We start from the raw sequence: 26,429 nt of genomic DNA on the forward strand, positions 1-26,429 counted from the left end.
CCTTCATCGTCATTATCCGATCATTAATGACTAGGGGAAGGATTTTAGCTTCTTAGACCATTCTTCACGAAAACAAAATTCAGCATTAGACTTTTACATATGGACTACAGAAATTCCCTGATAAATACTAGGCCCCCCACCCCTCAAGCATGCAAAATGATTTCAGTAACTTAATGGATTCCCAGAGGGGAAAAAGTCCCATTTCATCCACACAGCTCTGTTTTGCATTTTCTTTTATTTTGGACATATAGGGGACAAACTGATATAACACTAAAGACGACTGTAGACCAAAGTGGGGAAAAAAAAAAAAAAAAAACTGCTAAAGATTATATGTACAGGATAAGAAAAAGCAGGAGGACAGGAAAAAGGTGCAGAATTTTATTCTCAAGTTTAAAACACCCGACTTCAGCAATGTGCCTCATCGTGCCGTCGGCTGCCTCGCCTGGTCACGGCCTGAAACGACCAGCACAACTGACAATATTTTAAAAAAGGAAAAATAAAAAAAAACACAAAAAAATTGTTCCTGTTAACAAGACCCCTGGAGAGTAGGGGTAGGGGTTCCTGGGTACAACAATGTGCTGCACTAGACGTTAAAAACACCAGAGCCCTTAGATCGCACCCACCAGACGTGAGCTACACGCCACGTCGGTCATTTACGCCTCATTTTTATTAAAAAGAGCCCCACAAACTTTCGGCCGGGCCCGTGCGTTTCCATAAAGCTTCAAGGTGCTGCCTCCGGCTGATTGGAGGGACAGTCCATTTTAAAAAGTGACACTCAGCTGAGTTTCTTTTCAAAAGAGCCCGTTCTGGACATTCAAGTATTTTTTTTTTTTTTTGTTTTTTTCTTTACGGAAGACGTTTTTAAGGCTTCAGTGGCAAGTCAGAGCACAAAGACTTTGTAGAATGGAGAGGATGCTGGGGGAGGGCTAAGAGTCTCAAGAAAGTCAATTCGCGTGGCTTTTGTAAGCTTGTAGTGCCTGTGGTAGAGATGCCCCGCCCCCATTCCAGAGCAGGGCGGGGCCTGGGGCGGGGCCACGCTCAGTATGTGGAGGACGCCGTGCTCATGGCATCCTCGCTGATGCGCGTGATCCCCGGGTGTACGCTGGCGAAGTACTTGACGTCCTTGTCCAGGTCCGTCTGCAGGGCCACCAGGGCCTGCTCTAGCGCCTCCTGGTGGGAGTTGGCAGAATGCAGGAAATATTCTGGGGGGGGAGCGGTGGTAGAGGAAGAGCTGGCATGAGGAACACATCCTGGCTACAACACACCATAAAAAACTGGCAGTCGTCAAGGCACCCAGAGCCACGGCAACCAAAATATTTCTCAGCTACTAAATTCGAACAGCTATAAAAAGCACATTTCATCCACTTAAGGATGGAGGTGAACGAGCCTAAATGATTTTCAGATCCAGTTATTTACATTTGATTCACACACCACCCTCAATGTCTCATCACAATAGATGCAGCTGGTGAAACTACACGAGACTAAGCAAAGTGGTACAGGCTGCGGCGATGAAAGGCAGCCACCACGGTCGCTAATCCACAACCCCCCTCCTGCCTGGGGAGAACCCCCCCCCTCACCCCTCTCCAGCAGGCTCTGCCGGATGGTCTTGGCCAGAAGAACCCGGACGTTGGGTACCGGGTCGGACGCCAGCTGGAGCAGCGGGGCCAGCAGGTGCTCTGAGAACTGCTCCAGGGAGACGCAGTCGTCCTCGATGACCAGCTGCACGGGGACCCAGGTGGGAGGTTAGGGAGGGCTCACGTCGCTGAGCCGCACTCAATGTGTACGTCACTCTGTACACATACACACGATATGGCAAGGAGATCCATGCTACTAGAAAACCAAACAATCGAGAAACTGGGGCCACACCCAAAGAGACGTGGAAGGAGTGGGCAGAGCGCCGAGGGCATGCAGGGAACAGATCCTGCCTTGCCAGCCAAAGCCCATGTCCAGCAGGCAAGGGGATAATGAATGTGAGCTTCACTGGGAAAGGGGGCACAGCCCCCCACTCAGGGAGGGAGAATAAAAGAGGCATTAATGCCGTTATTCAAGAGAAACCCTTGTTCATGTGACTGAACCAATCCCAGAACACTACAAGCTCATTAATTACTGCTGAAAGTCGTAATGAATTAGGTCAGCTTGAAAAACGTCAGATGAAGTAACACACTTGATCTGACTGCAGCCTTATTTGGGGGGGGGGGGGATGATTTGCAAAACCTATCAAGGTAAAATTCCTCCACCCTCGTCATGATGTGGGATCACCAAACAAGCGATGAGGTTTACAGCACAAAGATGGCTGTGTCTTGTACAGGGTCTAGTCTGTTCGCTCAGTTGGTTGAAATTCAGGCAGCCGTTTTGGAGCCGGGGGAAGGGCGATTGTCTTTTATAGCCTCGTTTTGCCCAGAAGGTCATCAAGAGGAAGGAAAACCGCTCACCTGGCACACAGAGGCAAAGGCCTGACGCCCCGACCACTTCGGCGAGTGGCAGAACCTGTCGACCAGCTCGACCATGAAGTCAGCCACCAGGGGTGGGTCAGAAGACAGCTTCCTGATAATCTCACTCACCTGCAGGGGGCGTGGCGGTTTAGGGATGAACAGAATTAGAGCCGAGACACAATAAGCCGAAACTGAATAACAAACATCTCTACCAGGATTAAAATAGAGACTAGTATGACGTACCAGTTTGTAGGCAATCCACCGCACAGAGGAAACTCTGTCAGTGCACAAGCTGAAAGCCAGGGGGCGCAAGTAGTCGTAGACATCCTGACCGCCGTATAGCTCCAGCAACAAGACCAACTGCCTGAAAGACCCCAGAGAGGTGGGGGTGGATTACCATCATCTAAGAGTAGACTGGGCATTGGGCCATACACATGGATGCTGGGGAAACCCACACAGGGTCTGGAGAGCTGAGATGAAAGGTGAGGAGTATGTGAGGGGATAGCGTATGACTGGGTGGGGGGGCATGGCGGAAAAGCCTACTCGGCGAGCTCTGATCTGAAACGCCAGTTCCTGCTGTTATCTGTGACCAGGAACTCCTGCAGCTGGTATAGGTACTTGCGGCGGGTGTCTTGGTGCAGCAGCTGTGGGAGGGGGAAGAGACGTGGTCATGTGATTGGTCACATGACATGGCCAATTCCAAATCAGGCCAAAAGTGTCATCAAGGTTTGCCAGAAACAGATTCCATTCGAATTCCAAAGCATAGACTTGTGTAGAAACTCAGGTGTAACTGCATTTTAACTGCATTTATATTTAAAAAATTCAGCTTTTATTGGATAGCTGGTATCTCATGCGCTAAAATGTCACTTCCGGAAGAATTAGCCAAAAAAAAAAAAAACCTAAAAAAAATACCTTGAGGAAGTCGTAGAGGTGCTTGAGGACGCCTATCCGCACCTCATCCAGGTCCTTGAGGAAGCTATTGAAGATGGGCACCAGGTCCGCAGCCGTCAGCTGGTCCCCAAGGATCAGGGCCAGCTCATGGATGGAGAAGGCCAGTGTCCGGCGCACCTTCCACTGCGGGAATGAGGGGGTGAGAGAACTGGACCATGCTGCAGCACGAGTGGCAGCAGAGAGACAAGGAGGCTGCAGCTGCTAGTGGCGTTTCCACTGATCTGAAGTTTGCGTATTTAGAAGATGCAAAACGGAAAAACAACATAAAAACCTTTCTAATATTAAAGTTCACTGCTGGTGGTTTTTGTGGCGAGTAGAAAGACAATTGTGAAAATAGAATTGTAAACAATTTGTGAGTTACTAACTGAAGGATATAAAGAATTTAGTTCTTCTAGAGACACTCAGTTGTCAAAAGCCTGCTCCATGTTGAAGTATGAGACAAAAATCGCAAGATTAAGTTATCGCATGGCATCCATTCATGGAAAGACACCCCATTCAAAAACTTTTTTTTGCAAATCTGCACGAGTTAAGAGAGACAGACAGGTCTTTAGCAAGTTAGAGGGGGCTGGAATCATCACATGACCTCCGAGGGCGATCACATGACCAGCTAGGGTGATCACATGACCCAGCGCACCTGCATGTCAGAGGCCAGTGTCTCATAGGTGTCCCGTAGGCAGTGCCAGTTCTGCCGGCCCAGGGTGAGGGCAACCCCTGGCAGGCTGTAGGCGCAGTGCTTGGCGATCTCCATGTCAACGGTCTGAGCACGTGAGGGGTCGGTCATTGACAGGTACTGGTCCAGTAGGGCTTGAGGTACCACGTCCTGGGGGATTGGAGGGGCAAGTTGAGTGTAAAGAGGACAAAGCTCATGGTATACAAGGTGGCACAAGCTCACAGTACTCAGGTTAGGGTAGCGCTGAATGGTAGATATCAGGGCTGAACGATTTATTGAAAATCGGGATTTGAAATACAATTAGCCCATCACAGATGCTGCGATTTAGGGTTGCATTATACAGCACGTCTGCCCCAGGGTTTAGAACTATTCTCACGACAGTTTTATCAATTCACGTCATCCTCCTTGTGTGAGTCATTCTTACCAATCAGAAGTGCCCCAAGCCGACAGCGTATACGCCCACAAGCATGACACCCAAGGTAAATTATGTTCGTGGTGTAAAAAAATATTGATTCCACTGCTGAGCTGTAAGCGAATCACCTACGTGTTTCATGGTCAGATTGCTTACAGACAGGTCCTATTATTAGGGGTCCAGGCACTGGTAGCTGCAAGATCCCCGTTTCTCTTACTAGTACCGATTTATTTTTATCACTTTATTTAACTTAATATCTTTACATCTTTCGTGATAGAGAACAGACAGTTAATTTAAAGAAGTCAAATACAGGTGGGAAGCAATTCATATTTATACGTTCTCATCCTGGCACTAAAATATAGACATATATATATATATATAAATGACATAATATTCTGATAGTATCTAATGTTAGGAAATCCTGTGTCATACGTTTCAAATATATTACACAAACTGAACTAAGGCTTGACTTTAAAAACAATAAATTATATCATTAATTAAATCACAATATTTATCAGGAAAAACTGTGATATGATCCCCTAGATAAAGGGAGATAAATTAATATATTTATTGACATGGTCGGAATGTAAATTCACGAGAAAATGTTGAACAAGAAAATCTCAATGGCTAGTGTGAGCTGGCTGGTCATCCAGTCATAAGTGGTTTGAGAAGATTTTGGTTTCCCAATAAATTTACTCTCTGCAGTGTTGGTGTAATTTGACCAAGACTTATTGATCGGCTGTTAACAGATGCTTTTCAGGGCCCTAAAAAAAAAAATATGACTGACGTAGAACTCATTTGTCATCTTCCTTTCAATTATGATAGGCTGATCAGATGGGGGGGGGGGGGGCTTAATAGGCCTTTACTCCAGCCCCGAGTACACACTCCCAACAAACCTTTAGCTGTGAATCAAGCAGCAGTAGACCAGTCTAGTCCCATACTAACCTGCTGCTTAGACTTCTTCTCCTCCTCGGGACTCGGGCTGCTGTCGCTGAGCTCGGAGTCGTCGCTGTGCCGGATCGTGAGAGTCGGCTCGTGGTTCTGAACAGTGGAAACGCACGTCAAGCCCAGAAGCCGAAACGGTGGGGGAGAGAGAGCGGGGAGAGAGAGCGGGGAGAGAGAGCGGGGAGAGAGAGCGGGGAGAGAGAGCGGGGACCGGCCGTCACCTGGATGTCAGCGGCGTCTGTGATCAAAGGCACGGCATGGATGCTGAAGGGGCTGTCGTGACCTCTGTCAGGATCTCGCAGCTCTGGCCCCCCCCCTGGCAGGTGGCACTCCAGCGCCGTGGCCCTGAGGGCAGCCGTCAGCACATCCACTTGTGCTGGAAAGCGCAGGAAACCCAATTCATGCCCGATTCTGCGTCTGAGCTTCAGATCATTCCTGAGGTCATGATTCTGGTTAAACACGGGAATCACGTGACGCACACATGATCACTGTTGGTTTCGTGAACCGCATCTGTCTGCTGCCAATTTACACCCTGACGTGCTAAAAGGGGATTAGTCTCGAGTTACCAATTAACCACCGAACACCGCCACCACCCACAGGTAAAATAGTGACCTCAAGCATGTCTGCGCCGAGATCTGCATAGAAATGCCTTTTAACTCAAGAGCAGAGCAAACAAAGCAGAAACCATCCTGGGACTGAACACGGTCATTATACCCTCAGATACGCAGCTTCACTCTAGGGTGCTGTGTCACTTGCTTTGCCCAGGCCAGTTTGGGAGTGGGGGGGGGGGGTTCCCCACTTTGGGAAATTCTGAAACCCCCTCGGCCTGGGACAGGGCGTTCACATGAATACTAGCTTCTGGGGCAGGGAAGGCTTGACGCGTTTACATGAGCTTCACCATGACATGGGGGGGGCACAAAGCAGAAGTGAGCAGGGAGGTGAGAACAGAGAACGCTGAGCTCAGCGAAGGCCGGCCAGCCCTCGGGGAAGGCGACTGCTTCATCAGCAGAGCCACAGCGAGACCGGGGGGGGGGGGGTGCAGGAACCTCTGGTGGGCCGAACGGCCCTCCCCACACAGGAGATTAGCCCTGAAAATGCACATCTCATCATGCTCTCCTTTTAAGAAATAAAACTTTGGCCAAGTTGTATCTAGACATTTCACGGGCGGAGGTGGGGGGTTCAAACCTTTCAGGTTGCGGGGGGTCTGAGCACAGGGTCAGGCCAATTATCCAGCAGCCTCGGAGCATTTTTGGGGGGGTTAAGAGCCTTGCTCAAGGACGCAAAGGACATGTGACTATTCTAGAGCAGACAGGATTCGAACCCGACACCTTCAGATTACAGACACAGAGGCCTAAGTACAAAACATACCCAATATGCTCACGACCCAGGGTTTCTCACGTGCTTAGGACATGGTTTTGTGTTCCACACTTGAGACTTGCCCATGAAATGTGAGCCCTGGGTGCGATATTCAACCCCTGTGATGAGCAGATCAATGTGGGCACCTTCTCAAGGGTGCAGCAGTGTCACCTCTACTCATACAGGACAGCATATCCTCAAATTGGTGCTGACTGCTTGTGTTTGTCTAGGGGGATATGGGGATATGTGCTTGGGATAATGTCAGAATACTATAGTATAGCACTGCAGTAAATGTTTTTTGACCCCGCTTTTGTCTTTCAATATTTATTGGGCAATTCCATTCCAAAATCTGTTTCATAACGGTGATAAAGTGCTATGTACATGCAAGTTAATACCAGTTTTGAGGATTTGTCTATATTTAAACAAAATAATGCGCAGACTGACTCATTGCCACTGAGCTTGCACATGCACCGAGGCCTTGTGTCTGCCAATGAGTTTAAATGTCACATTCACAATGCTGGAATTGCCCTACAATGTTTTTAAAACTAACGAAATAATACACAGCCTTCACACTTCACCATGATGCCTCAAGGGGGCGTAGTAAGCCCCCATTCTATCCCACATCTAATATTCTTCCTGTTAAAACAGTTTGATATTGCTGAGACACAGAAATTATGTGGAAAATTCGCTGCTCCACAGGAGCAAAAAGACGACCCCTGCACTTCATTTCTGCAGAGGCCGCATCCTGTAGCCCGACTGCTCTCTGCTTCGGGGTCAAATACCATGCAGTGACAAAGCTGTCAAGAATGAAATGGCTCTGAAGAGTTTACAGAGGGGTTAGGGCACCATACGGGTTAAAGACACTTTGTAAAGCTGACTAGCAGAAGCACAATCTCACTTCAAACACAAAAAAAAGTGATGAGACATGAACAAAGAGCAACATTTGCAGCAGATTCGCTCGAAGCGGCGAGAAAGTGCTGTCCAAAAGCAAACAAAAAGTGATGTACCTATGCTCGCAACCTCAAGTTAGTGCTTAAAGACATTTAAAAAGGCCCAAGACAACTGCCAAGGCTATAAACCATTTAAGAAGCTGAAAAGACCAGAAGTTACCATTTTGGTAGCTTAAAGGAACAATGCAAGAACAGGTAAGCAGGTGACTGATTAACGAATGGCTGGCAGGTCCAGGAGGCATAAGTTCATCTAAGTCTACTCAAACTTAGAGTTCATATCCAAAGAACGCAGACAAAACAAATGTAAAAATTTATAGCTTATACTGTGCGCTCCGAAACAAAGACCGATACAGCAGACCAGCTGAACAGAAGCGTCCTGTCCAGCCATGGAGTTACGTCAAGCCTGAGGGTGACAGTCACACAGCAAGTTTGAGAGGGGTTCGTGTAAACAAATTGCCCCCCCGGAGCAGGATGGGGACCCTTGTAACAGGCAGCCTTGACATGACAGTCGTTAGCGGCTCGGAATAACAACCTCACTGTTGGGCAATGAGGCACATCAGTGGGTCACAGTGGTGCTTCTGAAGAGCTGAGGTCACAATGTACGAATGGGGCTCTTATCTGACTGGGAGTAGCACAGGCTGGATTTTACTCATTTCAATTTAATACACAAAAAAATGTATAAGCTCTTGAACCCTCATAATACACAGACATCTAAATCAACCTGGCATTGTTTATAAACACAGTGGAGGCTATTTGGGTTTATAGAACTAGACAGTAGAATCCCGAAAGTTCTGGAACCCAAGAAGGCCCACTAGGCCAGCGTTTCCAGACCTTGCCATTACTAGGCCAGCTCAGTGGCAACTAGGGATGGGAATCGAGGACCAGTTCTGATCTGGAACCGGTTCGTATTGTTGCGAAGAACCGGAATTGTGCACCACCGATTCATCTGGACTTTCCGTGTCGCGAGGAATCCACATGATGGAGCGCAGGAAGCAGTACAGGGTATGGCTTCATTTTACAAAGAACGACCACTGTGCAGTGTGCAGGCAATGCGAAGCCGTCGTCACCTCAAAGGGTGGCAACACTAGTAATGTGCTTAAGCATTTAAGGCGTCAGCACGCCATCACATTTAAAGGCATGTTTTCACCACCCCGCCAAGCACAAGCTCCCTGGTCTCCATAGTCGCAGGTAACTTTAACTACGGTGCCTTAACCTACAGGCCCGTTTTCTGGAACGTAACCGAATTACGTAGCACGTTCGTTTCATCCGTTCTAGAAGACGACATGCAGGGTGGCAGCGATAACTCCTGTGAGGCAGCAATCGCATCATGCCCAGACAAACGAAACCCGTTCGCTCTAACTTTCCAGGCAGTGAAATGAAAAGAAGAGGTTGAACCGGGCTGTGGCAAAGTTCATGGTGAAAGGTTTGCATCCTTTCACTACAGGAGAGCAAAAAGCTTTTCGGTAGGTACTGGTAGTGAAATGCTTTCATTAGTTTTGAATGTCAGTATATTGTAAAGCAGATGCGTAATATTAAACTGTGTTGTTCACTTTAGGAGCATTAGTAAGTTAAACATGTTTAAGTATTAAGAAGATGGCCTGGTTTTGTGGTGATAGTTTGTTACTACAGTTAAGAAATATTTTTATTTAAATTTATTGTTCATTTATTTTTCATATCACACTACAGCTAATAAAATGACTGCTTTTGGTGCTGAAACTGCATAGGACTGTTAATTTTAAATATGAATCTAACCAGGAATAATTAATAACCTGTCCACAAAATTATAATCAGTGATAAATTAATGATTATTTTACAGTGCCGTGTTTCCCCTACCATTAAATTAGAGGATCGTCCCCCCCCTGCCCCCCTACCTAACATAAATAGCCTTATGTTATTTATCATATTTACACAACAGCTTGTCATTTCTGTCTCTGCACGGTCGCGCGTTTACAGTTCTCCTCTGCTCTCTGTATCGCGCATGGCGGAGTTTCGCCCCGACGCGCACGCACACACAGGTGAGCACGCACACACAGGTGAGCACGCACACACAGGTGAGCACGCACACACAGGTGAGCACACCCCCACCAGCAGACAGAGAGCGCGTGTCGGAAAATATGTCGCGTCAACCACCTGAAATGCAGAGAAAAATATCTGCGTTTTTTTGACTGCTGTCATTAAAAGAAACACAAGAACATCATGAATCCTGTTGATGTCTGTCTGCACCCCCCCCCCTCCTCCCCCAAAAGCTGTAAACCTAGCGGAAACTGCAGTGATTAGGTATTGATAAATAACCGGATCGATAAGAATTGATGACAGCACCAACATCAATAATTTCTTAACGATTCCCATCCCTAGTTGCAACCCTATATCAGGTAAAAGGTTCAAATTAATGCTATGCACTCTGCAATTTACACCAATCAATGCCTATCGCACAAATCTGATGTGTGTACTATGAGCTTGCTGGTTTAAAAATGCTTACAATTCCAGCTCTGCCTTGCGACCCTTTCAGAACGTGCCATGACCAGCCACTCAGTCGGTCCTATTTTGGGAGTCGGTGCGTCTCAGAAGGCCACAGTCAGACTAGGATGGTAACAAAACCCATTCCCGGAAATCGCAGGAAGCTGGTGGTGCCCTCTGCCCCCCCACCCCCCACCCCGCCCTGGATGGCACGCCAGGCTCGTAAAGGTCTGGATGATGCAGGAGGCTTGACAAGCCCGGGCCGGCCATCTCCGGGCGAAATGCGACCGGTGCATTCCTGCCCGCCGCCCTGCTGGTGAGTTGCATAACCACGGATTGAGAGGAGAGGAGCTCGGAGAGGAGAGGAGAGGAACAACAAGCAACCCACCCATCACAAAAACGAAAAATCCATTTCATTTGGATTCTTTAAGTTCACTTCTAATAGCCCGCTGTAGGCCTGGGAGGTATTATGATAATATTGTAATACTGGCAACAAGGTTATTGAGGGGAGTGGGTGGTCCCCCACGATAAAATCTGCCGCACCAACCGATAAATTTGAAAATCAAGCAAGATACTGCCATAATGTTGCCCCTTCAAAATACCACAAAGTGGCAAAATGTCTGGAGGGTGTTACCACCTACCCTGATCAAAAACACGACTCTCTCCAACAGTCCGCACTAACGAAGACACCGGATTAATATTTTGGCTTCTCGTGAAGGAAACGTCCTCTGAAGGCACACAGTAGCTGATAAGTTTGAGGGACCTGTTATCTGAGCGGTTAAGTCATAACCTGGATTGCTGATTCCCCATTGGCCTATGAGGAGTTGGTTACCCGTGGCTCACCTTTCACGTCGGGATCATCTATGTGCGGCTCAAGGTTCTCAATCATCTCCTCGAGCTCCTTCCGGCCAATGGAGGGGGTCCCTTGGTGCCCAGGTGGGCTGGTGCTTGCTCGCTCCGGGCCCTGATCCTCCTGTAACTCCAAGTCTATGTCAATGTTGGGGATAGGAGTCCTCCAGTAATGGAAGGAGTTGTAGAGCTCCTGTTCAGGGACGGACCCCGACATGACATCAGCAGGGGCGGCTGTATCCTGATCCTCTCTTATGGTCGCATTCTCCACCGAATCCAAGTAAGAAGCCTCACCCCCATCACCACCCCTGAAAACCGGATCGGGGTCAGGATCCGGATCTGGCTCAGCCTCCGCGTCGCATGAGACGTCCGACGCCAGAGCCTCGGCTGCCTGCTCCCCTCCACCCTCCACCCCAAGGTCCACACTGTTCTCCTCCGTCCTGCAGCAGCCCGGTGCCTCCACGTCGCAGTGGGGCTGGTGATCTGGCACCTCAGAGTAGGGGTATTCCTGGGTAAGTTCCAGCGAGCAGTCCGAGTCCTGGCTCAACGTCGCCCCCTGCGGATCGGAGGCTGCCTCTGCATTTAGACTGACTGGAGGCTTGTTCGTTGCTGTCTCTGAAGCTTCCCCACTGTGGGATAACAGGGGCTGGATTAGGTCTTGGGTTTGAGGGCCTAAATACAGAGATCTCGTAACAGGAGGACTTTTTGGCATATCACGTGAAGATGGGGGTGGCCACCGCCTGGCTTGCTATGAACTTGCTACCAACTTAAAAGTCTGTTTGGATACTAAATTGCACCAGAAACCGAGTGACACATCTCAGGAAGGACCAGCACATTAAACTGTTTATTTCCAGCCCAGATTAGAGGATTAGCAGCCTGTAATGCGGAAGTCAGGATGCTATTTATGAAAATACGCAGGCAGGGAAACGGGGCATACCTGCTGGGGGGACAGGTGCATGTGACTTCCCCCCCCTCTTCCCTGAAGTACTGGCCAGCACTGGAGGGGCTGGCAAACGTGGAGATGAACGGGCCGAGGGACTGGAAGGCGGCCTGTCGCACCTGGCAGGGAAAAGGCGCTCCGCCATCAGCCTAAGGCAACACGACATACTACAGGAGTGAGCATCCATGACTAAACTCCCTCGGATCATTAGGATGAACTGCAGGCCTGTGCTGTGCCCTGAAGGTGGCAGCACTGAGGGATCACAGTCTTACTAGAATTGAGGTCTCCTATGAGTTTGAGCCTCATCTTATTCAAAAAGCAAGAATCCAGTCACTCTGCTAGTATTAAATAAATATAATATTCATTAACTAAACCAAGAACTTTTTCTGAGAAAAGAGGGTCAATTGCTGCTTAAGGGCCTTGCTCAGGGGCCTAACAGTGAAACCACTCTGCTTGCCGCGGGATTTGAACCTACAAACTTCTGATCACCAACCTGCTGAGCCATCAGCCACCACCAATAAAAATAATCTCACCGAAGGAGTGCTGCTAATTAGTTATAAAGAAGAAATGGACCATCAGTACAAAGGGCATGCCCCCACCCCCAGGCACGCAGACTGACCCATCGCGACGGGTCGCTGATGAGGTTGATGAAGAGTGAGGACAGCTTGGTGCGGCGCACTTCCTGAGAGGTGGCGGAGGAGACGGCCATGAAGCACTCTGCACAAGCCTTGCGGACACCCCACACGTTGTCGGAGCAGAGCTGGAAGAAGCGGGGCAGCTGGGAAGGAAGGGGGTGGGGGGGGTCAGAGAACTTTTCCTTATCTTCTCCACCCCTCCCCGTCTGACATCTGAACATTTAACTTTTACACAACTTCAAAAACCGAAATACTGGAGGTAACAGACATACCAGCAGCTCCTCGGTCGCCTCACCCCCAACCACGCTGCACATGTCCCCAAAATTGGCTGCGCACACCTGAGAGGGACAAGGCAAAAAAGGGGGCCGTCAGCGAGCAGGGGGAAAACGAGGCAAAAAAGGGGGCCGTCAGCGAGCAGGGGGAAAACGAGGCAAAAAGGGGGCCGTCAGCGAGCAGGGGCAAAAAAACGAGGCAAAAAAGGGGGCCGTCAGCGAGCAGGGGGAAACCGAGGCAAAAAAGGGGGCCGTCAGCGAGCAGGGGGGAAAACGAGGCAAAAAAGGGGGCCGTCAGCGAGCAGGGGGAAAACGAGGCAAAAAAGGGGGCCGTCAGCGAGCAGGGGGAAAACGAGGCAAAAAAGGGGGCCGTCAGCGAGCAGGGGGAAAACGAGGCAAAAAGGGGGCCGTCAGCGAGCAGGGGGAAAACGAGGCAAAAAGGGGGCCGTCAGCGAGCAGGGGAAAAACGAGGCAAAAAGGGGGCCGTCAGGGAGCAGGGGGAAAACGAGGCAAAAAGGGGGCCGTCAGCGAGCAGGGGGAAAACGAGGCAAAAAGGGGGCCGTCAGCGAGCAGGGGGAAAACGAGGCAAAAAGGGGGCCGTCAGGGAGCAGGGGGAAACCGAGGCAAAAAAGGGGGCCGTCAGGGAGCAGGGGGAAAACGAGGCAAAAAAGGGGGCCGTCAGCGAGCAGGGGGAAAACGAGGCAAAAAGGGGGCCGTCAGGGAGCAGGGGGAAACCGAGGCAAAAAAGGGGGCCGTCAGGGAGCAGGGGGAAAACGAGGCAAAAAAGGGGGCCGTCAGGGAGCAGGGGGAAAACGAGGCAAAAAAGGGGGCCGTCAGCGAGCAGGGGAAAAACGAGGCAAAAAAGGGGGCCGTCAGCGAGCAGGGGGAAAACGAGGCAAAAAGGGGGCCGTCAGGGAGCAGGGGGAAACCGAGGCAAAAAAGGGGGCCGTCAGGGAGCAGGGGGAAAACGAGGCAAAAAGGGGGCCGTCAGCGAGCAGGGGAAAACGAGGCAAAAAAGGGGGCCGTCAGCGAGCAGGGGGAAAACGAGGCAAAAAAGGGGGCCGTCAGCGAGCAGGGGAAAAACGAGGCAAAAAGGGGGCCGTCAGCGAGCAGGGGGAAAACGAGGCAAAAAGGGGGCCGTCAGGGAGCAGGGGGAAAACGAGGCAAAAAAGGGGGCCGTCAGCGAGCAGGGGAAAAACGAGGCAAAAAAGGGGGCCGTCAGCGAGCAGGGGGAAAACGAGGCAAAAAAGGGGGCCGTCAGCGAGCAGGGGGAAACCGAGGCAAAAAGGGGGCCGTCAGCGAGCAGGGGGAAAACGAGGCAAAAAAGGGGGCCGTCAGCGAGCAGGGGGAAAACGAGGCAAAAAGGGGGCCGTCAGGGAGCAGGGGGAAACCGAGGCAAAAAAGGGGGCCGTCAGGGAGCAGGGGGAAAACGAGGCAAAAAAGGGGGCCGTCAGCGAGCAGGGGGAAACCGAGGCAAAAAGGGGGCCGTCAGCGAGCAGGGGGAAACCGAGGCAAAAAAGGGGGCCGTCAGCGAGCAGGGGAAAAACCGAGGCAAAAAGGGGGCCGTCAGCGAGCAGGGGAAAAACGAGGCAAAAAGGGGGCCGTCAGCGAGCAGGGGGAAAACGAGGCAAAAAGGGGGCCGTCAGCGAGCAGGGGAAAAACCGAGGCAAAAAGGGGGCCGTCAGCGAGCAGGGGAAAAACCGAGGCAAAAAGGGGGCCGTCAGCGAGCAGGGGAAAAACCGAGGCAAAAAGGGGGCCGTCAGCGAGCAGGGGAAAAACCGAGGCAAAAAGGGGGCCGTCAGCGAGCAGGGGAAAAACCGAGGCAAAAAGGGGGCCGTCAGCGAGCAGGGGAAAAACCGAGGCAAAAAGGGGGCCGTCAGCGAGCAGGGGGAAAAACCGAGGCAAAAAGGGGGCCGTCAGCGAGCAGGGGAAAAACCGAGGCAAAAAAGGGGGCCGTCAGCGAGCAGGGGAAAAACCGAGGCAAAAAAGGGGGCCGTCAGCGAGCAGGGGGAAAACGAGGCAAAAAGGGGGCCGTCAGCGAGCAGGGGGAAAAAAACGAGGCAAAAAAGGGGGCCGTCAGCGAGCAGGGGGAAAAACCGAGGCAAAAAGGGGGCCGTCAGCGAGCAGGGGGAAAACGAGGCAAAAAGGGGGCCGTCAGCGAGCAGGGGGAAAAACGAGGCAAAAAGGGGGCCGTCAGCGAGCAGGGGAAAAACGAGGCAAAAAAGGGGGCCGTCAGCGAGCAGGGGGAAACCGAGGCAAAAAGGGGGCCGTCAGCGAGCAGGGGGAAACCGAGGCAAAAAGGGGGCCGTCAGCGAGCAGGGGAAAAACGAGGCAAAAAGGGGGCCGTCAGCGAGCAGGGGAAAAACGAGGCAAAAAAGGGGGCCGTCAGCGAGCAGGGGAAAAACGAGGCAAAAAGGGGGCCGTCAGCGAGCAGGGGAAAAACGAGGCAAAAAGGGGGCCGTCAGCGAGCAGGGGAAAAACGAGGCAAAAAGGGGGCCGTCAGCGAGCAGGGGAAAAACGAGGCAAAAAGGGGGCCGTCAGCGAGCAGGGGAAAAACGAGGCAAAAAGGGGGCCGTCAGCGAGCAGGGGGAAAACGAGGCAAAAAGGGGGCCGTCAGCGAGCAGGGGGAAAACGAGGCAAAAAAGGGGGCCGTCAGCGAGCAGGGGAAAAACGAGGCAAAAAAGGGGGCCGTCAGCGAGCAGGGGAAAAACGAGGCAAAAAGGGGGCCGTCAGCGAGCAGGGGAAAAACGAGGCAAAAAGGGGGCCGTCAGCGAGCAGGGGGAAAACGAGGCAAAAAGGGGGCCGTCAGCGAGCAGGGGGAAAACGAGGCAAAAAAGGGGGCCGTCAGGGAGCAGGGGGAAAACGAGGCAAAAAGGGGGCCGTCAGCGAGCAGGGGGAAAACGAGGCAAAAAAGGGGGCCGTCAGCGAGCAGGGGGAAACCGAGGCAAAAAGGGGGCCGTCAGGGAGCAGGGGAAAAACGAGGCAAAAAGGGGGCCGTCAGCGAGCAGGGGGAAAACGAGGCAAAAAAGGGGGCCGTCAGCGAGCAGGGGGAAACCGAGGCAAAAAGGGGGCCGTCAGCGAGCAGGGGGGAAACGAGGCAAAAAGGGGGCCGTCGGCGAGCAGGGGAAAAAACGAGGCAAAAAGGGGGCCGTCGGCGAGCAGGGGAAAAAACGAGGCAAAAAGGGGGCCGTCAGCGAGCAGGGGGAAAACGAGGCAAAAAGGGGGCAGTCAGCGAGCAGGGGGAAAACGAGGCAAAAAGGGGGCCGTCAGCGAGCAGGGGAAAAACGAGGCAAAAAAGGGGGCCGTCAGCGAGCAGGGGGAAAACGAGGCAAAAAGGGGGCCGTCAGCGAGCAGGGGGAAAACGAGGCAAAAAGGGGGCCGTCAGCGAGCAGGGGGAAAACGAGGCAAAAAGGGGGCCGTCGGCGAGCAGGGGGAAAACGAGGCAAAAAGGGGGCCGTCAGCGAGCAGGGGAAAAAACGAGGCAAAAAGGGGGCCGTCGGCGAGCAGGGGGAAAACGAGGCAAAAAGGGGGCAGTCAGCGAGCAGGGGGAAAACGAGGCAAAAAGGGGGCCGTCAGCGAGCAGGGGAAAAAACGAGGCAAAAAGGGGGCCGTCAGCGAGCAGGGGGAAAACGAGGCAAAAAGGGGGCCGTCAGCGAGCAGGGGAAAAAACGAGGCAAAAAGGGGGCCGTCAGCGAGCAGGGGGAAACGAGGCAAAAAGGGGGCCGTCAGCGAGCAGGGGGGAAACGAGGCAAAAAGGGGGCCGTCAGCGAGCAGGGGGAAAACGAGGCAAAAAGGGGGCCGTCAGCGAGCAGGGGGAAAACGAGGCAAAAAGGGGGCCGTCAGCGAGCAGGGGGAAAACGAGGCAAAAAGGGGGCCGTCAGCGAGCAGGGGAAAAAACGAGGCAAAAAGGGGGCCGTCAGCGAGCAGGGGAAAAACCGAGGCAAAAAGGGGGCCGTCAGCGAGCAGGGGGAAAACGAGGCAAAAAGGGGGCCGTCAGCGAGCAGGGGAAAAAACGAGGCAAAAAGGGGGCCGTCAGCGAGCAGGGGAAAAACCGAGGCAAAAAGGGGGGCCGTCAGCGAGCAGGGGGAAAACGAGGCAAAAAAGGGGGCCGTCAGCGAGCAGGGGGAAAACGAGGCAAAAAGGGGGCCGTCGGCGAGCAGGGGGAAAACGAGGCAAAAAGGGGGCAGTCAGCGAGCAGGGGGAAAACGAGGCAAAAAGGGGGCCGTCAGCGAGCAGGGGAAAAACGAGGCAAAAAGGGGGCAGTCAGCGAGCAGGGGGAAAACGAGGCAAAAAGGGGGCCGTCAGCGAGCAGGGGAAAAACGAGGCAAAAAGGGGGCCGTCAGCGAGCAGGGGAAAAAACGAGGCAAAAAGGGGGCCGTCAGCGAGCAGGGGGGAAACGAGGCAAAAAGGGGGCCGTCAGCGAGCAGGAAAAAAACAAGGCAAAAGGGCCATTATTGGACGACTCAGGAAGAGCCCACCAGCGCCGGTACCTTATGGGTTTCAGAAAAGGAGGTGGTAGAGAGGCAGACAGAGGTCGGCAGACTAAGAGAGGGGGTGGCGGAGAGGAACACACCTTGCGCACGTGGAACATGCGGCAGTCGCAGCACATCTCACAGAATCGCGGCAGGAAGAGGCGCTCTGTGATGTCCTTCCCCACCATCGGCGCCATCTTGCAGATGATCTACGGTCGGGCAGCACAGGGTCAGGTGGACCCAATGGAGAAAATGACACTGCCAGGCTCCGCCACACACAAGCCCCAGACTCACCGCCATGGCTTCAGTCTTGACGTCATCATTACTATCTGGGGCCGTAAGGTCTACCAGCACAGGGCAGATCTGGCTCTCAATGTCGACTCGCTCGATGAGTTCCTGCTCCAGCAACACCAGAAGCGCAGCCTGGCTCGTTTTCCTCACCTGGGGGGGGGGGGGGGGGGGGAGAGAGACATTGCTATATGCATACCCCTTAACCATGATTTTATTTTATTGTAAGACTGAACAAACATGTTGGAAGTTACAGCAACTATTTTCTTTAATTAGTTCTTTGACATTAAAAAGTAAATTAAAAAGCAGCTTAATTTGAATATATACAGTCTATAGTGCAGAGGTCACTAACAGGCGGACCGCTGGACCGGGATCGGACCGAGAAGCTGTCCCATACGGTCCAGGACCGATAGCCAAAACAAAGTTATTATTTAAAACCTGACGGGGCATTTCTGTTTTAAGCGGTGCGGCTTTTGTCATCTTTTCGGTAGCGGTTTATCGCTAGAACCGCCGTTTCCCATGCCAGTGAACGTCAAACGCCTTTGACCACCAAGCAAGATGCAGTTCTGCATATGAAGCCCTTTGTTTGCGCTAGTGTGCCATTAGTGTTAATAACAGCAGCGACGCCAACACCCGCAACCAAAAAGCCGTAATGTTCCTAATAGAGTGGCTAACTGTCCTAAATTGTAAAGCTGAAAAGTTTTCAAATATATTATGTATTACATAACATGTTGGATAAACAGACGCATTGTTGATTTCACGTTCGTTGAAGTTTCTGCTTTTTAACAGTATAAAGTAATGTTATTTGTTATATAAATCAACTCAGGTGGAAAAAAAGGACGTTTCGAGGGTTGAGAAATGTCATCTGTCATGACACTTTCAGAATAACGCAGGAAATCTTTCGGCAAATCTATATTCCATTATAAACCTAAAATGAGCTACGTCAAAAATGTATTTTCATGGATAAATACAAAACCAGATTAAGAACTGTTACATGCGCGTGCAGACATCTCGAATTGAAAATCTCACTCCAGCCGGCTGCCCGAAGTTGGCAAACCCACGTCTTATTTGAAATGAAAAGCAAAATGTGCCGATTTTGCCTGAAATGGCTTGTCATTCCTTTTTGCTTTGTTACTCCGACAAATAAACAGCTAATAGGAGAAAAACATCACGTTTTATACCTTTTCGAAATATGACTGTCCATATCCTACTCCAATAGTGATTGAAGTGATAAGTTTGTATGTATTTATATTAAAACGAGACTAATATTATAACCGGTGTGGGATTATCGAAACCAGTACTTAAATCCACAAACACTAAAATGACATAAACATGACTATTATGGGTTTTATGGTTTTTTGGGGTGACAGTAACTCTGCTGCTGTGAGGATTACTGACTGTGCCATTGTTTTCTTGATGGGTGAGCGGTGATGGCCCATTAACAAAAACTAAACGTGTGATTCGCCGAAAAAAGTACTGCTGGCTGTTAGAGACCCGGCGGTTCTAGTGTTAATGGACGAGGAAACGCAGACCAATGCCATGCAAGTTAAGCCATCCCATGTGAAACCACTCAACATTATACATATCGGCTGTCTTACACATGTTCAGTTCTATGTCGTGTGACAAATATTGTCAAAAAGGTTTTTAAATGTACTGTATGAATTTGATTTCACAGTCAGGTATTGATTGCATGTAATGTTGATAAAACTAACAGGCTACATATATATATATATATATACATATATACATATATATATATATATATACACACATATATACATATATATATATATATATACACATATATATATATATATATATATACACATATATATATATATATATATATATATATATATATATATATATATATATATATATATATATATATATATATATAAATAAAAACTCTACAAAATTAGGCATCGTGATCTTCCGAATTCTCTCTTCTAACTGGAGCTCTTTCAATTTTAGTTGAATACCCCTGCTATAGGGTTAGGGTTCAAAAGTTGTGTGCACTGATCTGAAGTAAACATTTTTGCTTGAATCTATAGGCACAACATTTTCATTATAACCTTACATGCAGCATCGCAATATATCGCGATATATTGAATCGCAACTCCTGTATTGTGATATGTATCATATTGTCAGATTCTTGCCAGTACACAGCCCAATAAAGGATTATGCAGGGAATTCATATTTTATTAAAAATGACTGAATAAATTGTTCTGCAAGACATGCAGACTTATGCTCTTAATTCAAAGTGAGGGGGATGATTAGATCTATATCAATAATCACAGCTTTGGCAGTACCTAATTCTTCATACTATCCAGACAAACTGCTATATTTTCAAAGGGTTCCCCACAATATACTTCACCAGATGGCAAGTCCAGTCGCACCCCCTCATTTGACATCAATATTAGAGATGCACTGACCAAATCGATGAACCAGGGACCAGAATTGGCTGAATTTCAGCACGCTCGGCCCGATCAGTCCCACGTATTTCCAATACCAAACTGGTCAGTTTTACATATGCACCACACGAAGGGCAGGGCAATTAATTGAAAGCTAATCAAAATCGGGATTCAGGACCTCCAATCGACATTTTTGTTACCGTATATTCTTGTAATAAATACACAAAAGTTTTTTGTGCATTTATTACACAAATGTGCCCATTGGTTATAATGTTAATCCGCTTATAGTGATCAATCACACCCAAACGTCATCACTATGAACTGCATTTTTTTTGCAACAGGAGCAGGGTGGTGGGCGGAGCTGTGGGTTACCGCTACACTAAGTGCATTTGCCGATTCCATTGGTCGTGTTTCTTACACACAGTCGCCCTTGTTGTCCAAACTAATGGCAGAATCACATGCAGCTTAAAGTAGCTCCTTATTTGCAGCTTCACTAGAAGGGAATGTTTGTACAGCATGTGCTGCAGTTTTTACAAGGCATTTTGGAAATACAAAACAACGCATGAAGTTTCCCTCTAATGAAAATGTGGAATTACCCAGACACGTGATTTTTCTTTTGCAACGATAAACTGGTCGTATGACAATGAGTAATTGTACACATTGATTTGAATAAGAAGCCGCATTTCCAAATGGAATGTGGAGGTCATATTCATCTTGGGTAAGGCAAACATGAAATGCTTAGTACAGAGCAGGCACGCCACAATAAGGACACTGAAATTAGCAATGGGCCATAGTGGTTTTATAGGCTACCTAGCTGGAAATATGATAGTCTGGGCCAGGCTAATTTCAGTGTTTCCTTACAATGGCATACCTGCAGAAATATGTGAGCCACATCTTAAATTCCTGTCATTTTATTTCGTATTTTGAAAACGACCTGCCTATAAACTGCGCAGCATGTGCCGCTGCGAACGCTCCTCTGAGGAAGCACTGCATTTTGAGACTTGTTAAAGTGAGAGAAGATTCTGTAACTTCTGCAGTTTGGGGGATAATTGTAAAGTTAAACAATTTCTTCTATTATTAAAATAAAATTTCTCATTGAAAAGCTGATTTGTTTACATGCTGTCAATCATAGTTCTTAGAAAATAAGAAATCGGGAAAAATCTATATAAAAAAATTCTGAATCAGCCAAGAAAATTGCAAATCGGTTCATCTCAAGTCAATACTTTATACCATGGTATACGCAAAACACTGTGGGTTACTGTAATTCTGCCGAGCCAACAGTCACAGCATATTGTGCATCATCACTTCAACTGGCACCATCTGTTAACGTCGCACCGAATCAGAAGCAAAGGTGGTGGGGGGGAGGCGGCACACTGGGAGGCTCCTACCTGGTTGTTCTGGTCGGCCAGGTATCTCACCACTATGGGCAGCAGGTACTTAGAGAAGGCGAAAGGGATGGAGGGTCTGTTCTCCTGGCAGAAGATGGCAATGTGCGGCACCTGCTCCATCAGCTCGGCACGCACCGTGGGCTCTGCAAGGCGAGCAGGACACAGGCATGGGTCACCTCCACAGCTGGGAGCAGCCATGTTTAGAGAAGGACGGAGGTGGAAAGCTGCCTGAACGGCAGCGCATTGCCATCCCTTCTTTAGCGACATGCGTACTGCAGCAGACTGCACATCACCCTACCATCGAACAAGTTGGGAGAAACTCTACACCTCCATGGCCGTCGTGCAACACCAGAAGGCCGGAGACACTGCCTTTGCCGGCAAAACAATGCGGATCGGTTTCCGAAATTGAAGAGCACATTCCCAAAACTCACTCAGCCCATTTTTGATGTTGACATGAGACCGTCGGTAACCTAAGGTCAGACTTCCATGTGCTACAGTATTGGGAACCAAAACTCACTCCTCACAATCGGATGAGGAACTTTCATTAAAGACATACCCCGGGGACAGAGTGAGTTTTGAAAAGTTTGCCCTATGATTCCTCTCACTTACCCAATTCTCTGTCCATTAAGACCAACGCAGGACACCAGACACCTGCCACCACCTTGCAGACCAGATCTATTCAACCACTGATTCAGAAGACTGAGCTCACAAAAAGGTGACGTTTTCAGGAATTTCATTATATAGCATCGTCATATAATAACCAGTCAATCTGAAGCAATAACTGCATGTGGGAAGGTAATCGTCAGCTGGCCTTTATGAATCTAAGGTTGCATATCATTATGAGATTACAGAGTATAAACACCAATGGTAAGAGGCAGGGAGTCCCCGATCTCCTCACTCTCAACTTCATTACGACTCTGCATGTTCTCACAAGCACAGATATCTGCCGCCACGACACACTTAAACCCAGCGAGGCTTTTTTTCCCTCTCTCTCAGCAAGCAGGGAGTGTTCTGTGTGAGCCGGTGGGGCAGAGAGGGGGTTAAACATAAAGAACAGGGAGGTTAAGCTACAGCCAAACACCTGCATCCTCAGAGTGTCCCCTCAGAGCAACCCCCACCCCCAGTTAAAAACAGAGGCTGGCTCTGATTGTGCACCCCCCGCCCCCCGAGCACTGCGGGGACGACATGCAGTGACACGTGTGCGAAGCTTCACACTCACACATTCGGTCTCCTGCAAAGCCCACCCCCTGTGCTATTTATGCTACAACTAGTGTTCCCTTCATACACCAAGCTGCCAGTGTAGGTGGGAGGGTCATGACCACAGCATTTCCCTGCAGAAAACTCAACAATGAGCAATACTCCATAAAAACTATGGCCACTCATAAGAAAACATAGCATTCTTCTTTCTGAACTTAAAAACGAAAATTCCCTGAATCATATAGACGGCACATTCCACCCCACAGCCCAAGTAGCCAACCTTACACTACCCCCATTGTCTACATGAGGCACAATATGTGCATAATTTATTTTCTTGTCATGTCCTGCACAACACCCCAAAGTCAATTCCTTCTATATAACAGAATTTGGCAAGAAATGTGATTCTGAACAATTTGCAGAGAAGTACAAACAGGCATAACACCAACGCCTGTTAGGCAAAACTACAGTGACTGAAAGAGCCCTTCATATTTCACTGGGTATAATTTCACAGGCCAAACCAAATGCACTGGGATTTTATCATTTAAGTGCCACTAAGTGGCAATGAGATTCTTTCCTGAAGTATTTTAATAGCCCTTGCAGCATCGGATTTGCTTCTGCTATAAACAAATAGGACCAGACATAACGACAGCGAGATATCCAACAAAAATTAAGACAAACACAAGAAAACACCACCAATCATATAGTGAGCAGGAAAACCAGGCAGCCAGCAGTTCCGTTCTCAGGAAACAAGTCAGATTATCTAGCCGACCTACACAAGCACCATTACTAAACAGATGCAATTAAAATAAGCATGTCAGATTACACAGAAGCCTCTCAGCTTTACAGATGGAGCTCCCGGCTGTTTAGCTTACTCAAAAGTCAAAAGGATGAGGCGTCTAATTTCACACACCTTCGCGCATTTCAACACCAGAGGATGAGTGCCAGGAAGCCCTTCCACAGAATAAAGGCCTTCTGACACACACTGCCTTCGTTTTTCCTTTACAGGGACAAGATACCGTAATGCTATGGGCTTAATCGGCACAACATAAGAGACCGCACAATAAGAGGAACTACCCATAATGCTTTATGACCGAGAATTATTGCTTAATGTGTTAATGCAATGATCCAGGAACTGCTGAGGATGCGGATGTGAGCCAGTACGGGTACCATGCGGGGTGGGAAGGGGGGGGGGGGTTGGCAGACATACCCAAGAAGTGTCCCTGAGAAAGGTGAAATGGCAGCAAAGAGGCTAAAGAACCTAAACCAGTATGAAGAACATCTGGGCCACTTTGCCATTAAACTCAGGAACACTCCTTAAGAAAGTTGGCCAACTATTAGTAAGTTAAAAAAAAAATCTCATGTATAGAGAACTGCCCAACACCCCCCCCCCCCCGCCCCCCAAGGCTCCCGTCCCACCCACACTCAGAGAGCGGCGAGTGACCTCCCCTACCCGAGTCGTCCGCCAGCCTGCTGACCCGCTCCAGCACAGCAATGCAGTCTCTCTCGTCCTCGCTCACTGCCTTCAGGGTGTCTAGCAAACTTCGCGCCACCATTTGCCTGAAATTAACAAGGAACTGTAGTTTGACACAACCACAGAAATGACGAACAAAAGGCCTTTTGGATGGCTAACGCATATAGGATGTTAATATGTGGTTAATTTCACAACACCTATGCAATTGATTGGTAGTTTGTATGTGAGCAAAATGCGTACTAGTTAAGTTAAAACTCCGGACGTGTACAAAGCTGAGACTTCATAAGCGAACGACGTTGGATCGGAAACTGGTTCCTGATTCCTTAGACATTTAGGATTGCCAAACGTACCTGTTAAAAATATTCTCACTGGTAAGGTATTTGTCCAATCTGCCCAAGGGTGTCAGCATTTCATCTTGCGATACGAAGTCCAACGCTGAAGGGATAATAATGATGTCAGACTCCGAGCTGTAGTCATCCACACCAACTATTAAAAAGATGGGAGGGCAAGGCGGGGGAGACACAGCACATCAGCACGGCCCGCCACCAGAAGCAGCACCCTCCACCATCACTGAAGAAAGGTGACAGATACAAGCAGAGGGCTTTTTCTAAGGCAGGGACAGGGCTGCAGCGATCCGGATTCAGTGTGAAGGACTAGCTGTTTTCAGGAAAGAAGCTGATCAAGGGGATAAAACATCGGAAAAACTTAAGACGACCGCCAAGGATGCAATAGGACCTTTTTCGTGGAGAGAAACAATAAGAAAAAAAGCATGTTCAACTTCCACCCATATCCGAAAAAACAAACCCGTCTCCCCAACACAGGCGCCGCCGGTCCGACCCAGTCAGCAATTTTTTTGTCTAAGGAAAACTTTATAAAGTGGTGAGCGGACGAATGGGGTCCGATTTCCACATTTCTTTAAACAGGAACTGGTTCCGATCTCCAGGTCCTCGTGACCTTTCTTACCGGGCCGGGTCGGCACAGCCCAGTCGGCCGACGAACAAGCAGCGCCACCCGTGCGAAGCTGAAAAACTAGCGCATGGTGTCCAGCCAGCTGTTCGCGCTGCCTGGGGGCTCCGATCGGGGAAAAACAACCGCGGGGGAGGGAGGGGGGGTTAAATTCTACCACCGACCGCGTTTCCATAAACACCCTGCAGACCCGATCCAGCCGCCAAACACCGATTGCCAGCAATATGAATCCTCTGATTTGTCCCTCCATAAAAGGGTGTGGGTAATAATAATAAAAATGCCAAGAGGAAATGCAGGAAGCGAGCGGCAAGCCACGGCAGGTTTTCGGGCGCTGCCTGCAGTCCTAGGCCGACCGCGATGCCCTGCTAGTGGCGGCGATACGGCGGCTTCACCCGCAGCCGCAGCGAGAAAAACTGCCCGTTGAGTGGGGAGAAAAAAAACAGACAAAAACCAAAAATCAAACTTACATCCGTCAATTTCCTCCTGAGAATCTTCCTGAAGCAAAGATAAATCTGCAAATTAAAAATATATATATAACCAAACAATAATCAGATGTGAGTAAGGCGATGCTCAGACTGCTCGCACTTTTGTTAAGCATGAAAAGTGGTTAAAAGGTACTATGTAAAAGAAAGACTTTTAAAAACGCGGATGGTCGCAGCTACGGTGAACGGTGCATACCCGCCATCTTGTCCCGGTCCTACATTTAAAGTGGTCTTTGCAGCTGAGGAGACACCTGGAAAGGAAAAGAGGGGAGCCGCTCCGCTGGAGACGGACGCGCGAGCGGACCGGCGACGTACACGTAGAAATTACGACGCCATCTAGCGGCTGGTGTCCACAATACGCCGTCGGCGGCCAGCCCTATTGTCCGGGAAGAAACACTTCGGTCCACTTTAATACTTGTTTATATTCTGTTCGTGTCAAGGAAACCTGTACACTCGGGCCAAACAAAGGACCTAACAATAATGTTCTGGGTAATCACAGTCCAGTGTATTTACTTTCACATTCAGAGCGGTAGTATGTTGTTTGCAAAAAAGCTGGTGTCGGTTCAATTTAAAAATGACTAACTCCAAACTCAGTTATATTAAACCGAACAGGAGAAGCGCTAAAGCACTGACAATTTATGGCTTTTTAACTATACTCGATTCAAGCACGTTGGTCATACAAGTATTGCTAGTATAAAGAAATATATATATATATATATATATATATATATATATATATATATATATACATGGTATGCTCGTGTGTAGGTGCTTTGTATATGGTTGCATTGAGCAATGTCTACAGTCGTCTGAATGTAAAAGAAAAATCTTTTTTATATGACATAACCTGAAATAAACCAACTTGCAACGATGGTACCCGCC

General features: G+C 49.2%; 1 protein-coding gene across 3 annotated transcripts; it reads right to left on the reverse strand.

Moving 5' to 3' along the window:
- Nucleotides 1-364: 364 nt before the first annotated feature.
- Nucleotides 365-25,907, reverse strand: ppp4r1 (protein phosphatase 4, regulatory subunit 1). Of its 3 annotated transcripts, none has more exons than XM_049022989.1 (20): nt 25,744-25,907; nt 25,063-25,478; nt 24,450-24,585; nt 24,079-24,185; nt 21,432-21,574; nt 17,636-17,782; nt 17,443-17,550; nt 12,870-12,935; nt 12,582-12,740; nt 11,960-12,081; nt 11,017-11,651; nt 5,632-5,786; nt 5,411-5,506; nt 4,018-4,203; nt 3,345-3,506; nt 2,976-3,076; nt 2,676-2,796; nt 2,433-2,561; nt 1,578-1,719; nt 365-1,202 (listed from the first exon to the last, which is right to left on the reverse strand). In XM_049022989.1, the coding sequence occupies exons 2-20, from the start codon at nt 25,313-25,315 to the stop codon at nt 1,039-1,041; spliced, it is 3,132 nt and encodes a 1,043-aa protein (XP_048878946.1). In that variant the 5' UTR covers nt 25,316-25,478; nt 25,744-25,907; the 3' UTR covers nt 365-1,038. The 3 variants fall into 3 exon arrangements, with proteins under 3 accessions (XP_048878946.1, XP_048878961.1, XP_048878955.1); XM_049023004.1 differs by lacking the exon at nt 25,063-25,478 and adding an exon at nt 25,533-25,577 and having other exon boundaries at nt 24,450-24,534; nt 25,744-25,901; XM_049022998.1 differs by lacking the exon at nt 25,063-25,478 and adding an exon at nt 25,533-25,577 and having other exon boundaries at nt 25,744-25,900.
- Between the last annotated feature and the right edge of the window lie 522 nt (nt 25,908-26,429).

Source organism: Brienomyrus brachyistius, chromosome 1, assembly GCF_023856365.1.
Source record: "Brienomyrus brachyistius isolate T26 chromosome 1, BBRACH_0.4, whole genome shotgun sequence".
NCBI lineage: Eukaryota > Metazoa > Chordata > Actinopteri > Osteoglossiformes > Mormyridae > Brienomyrus > Brienomyrus brachyistius.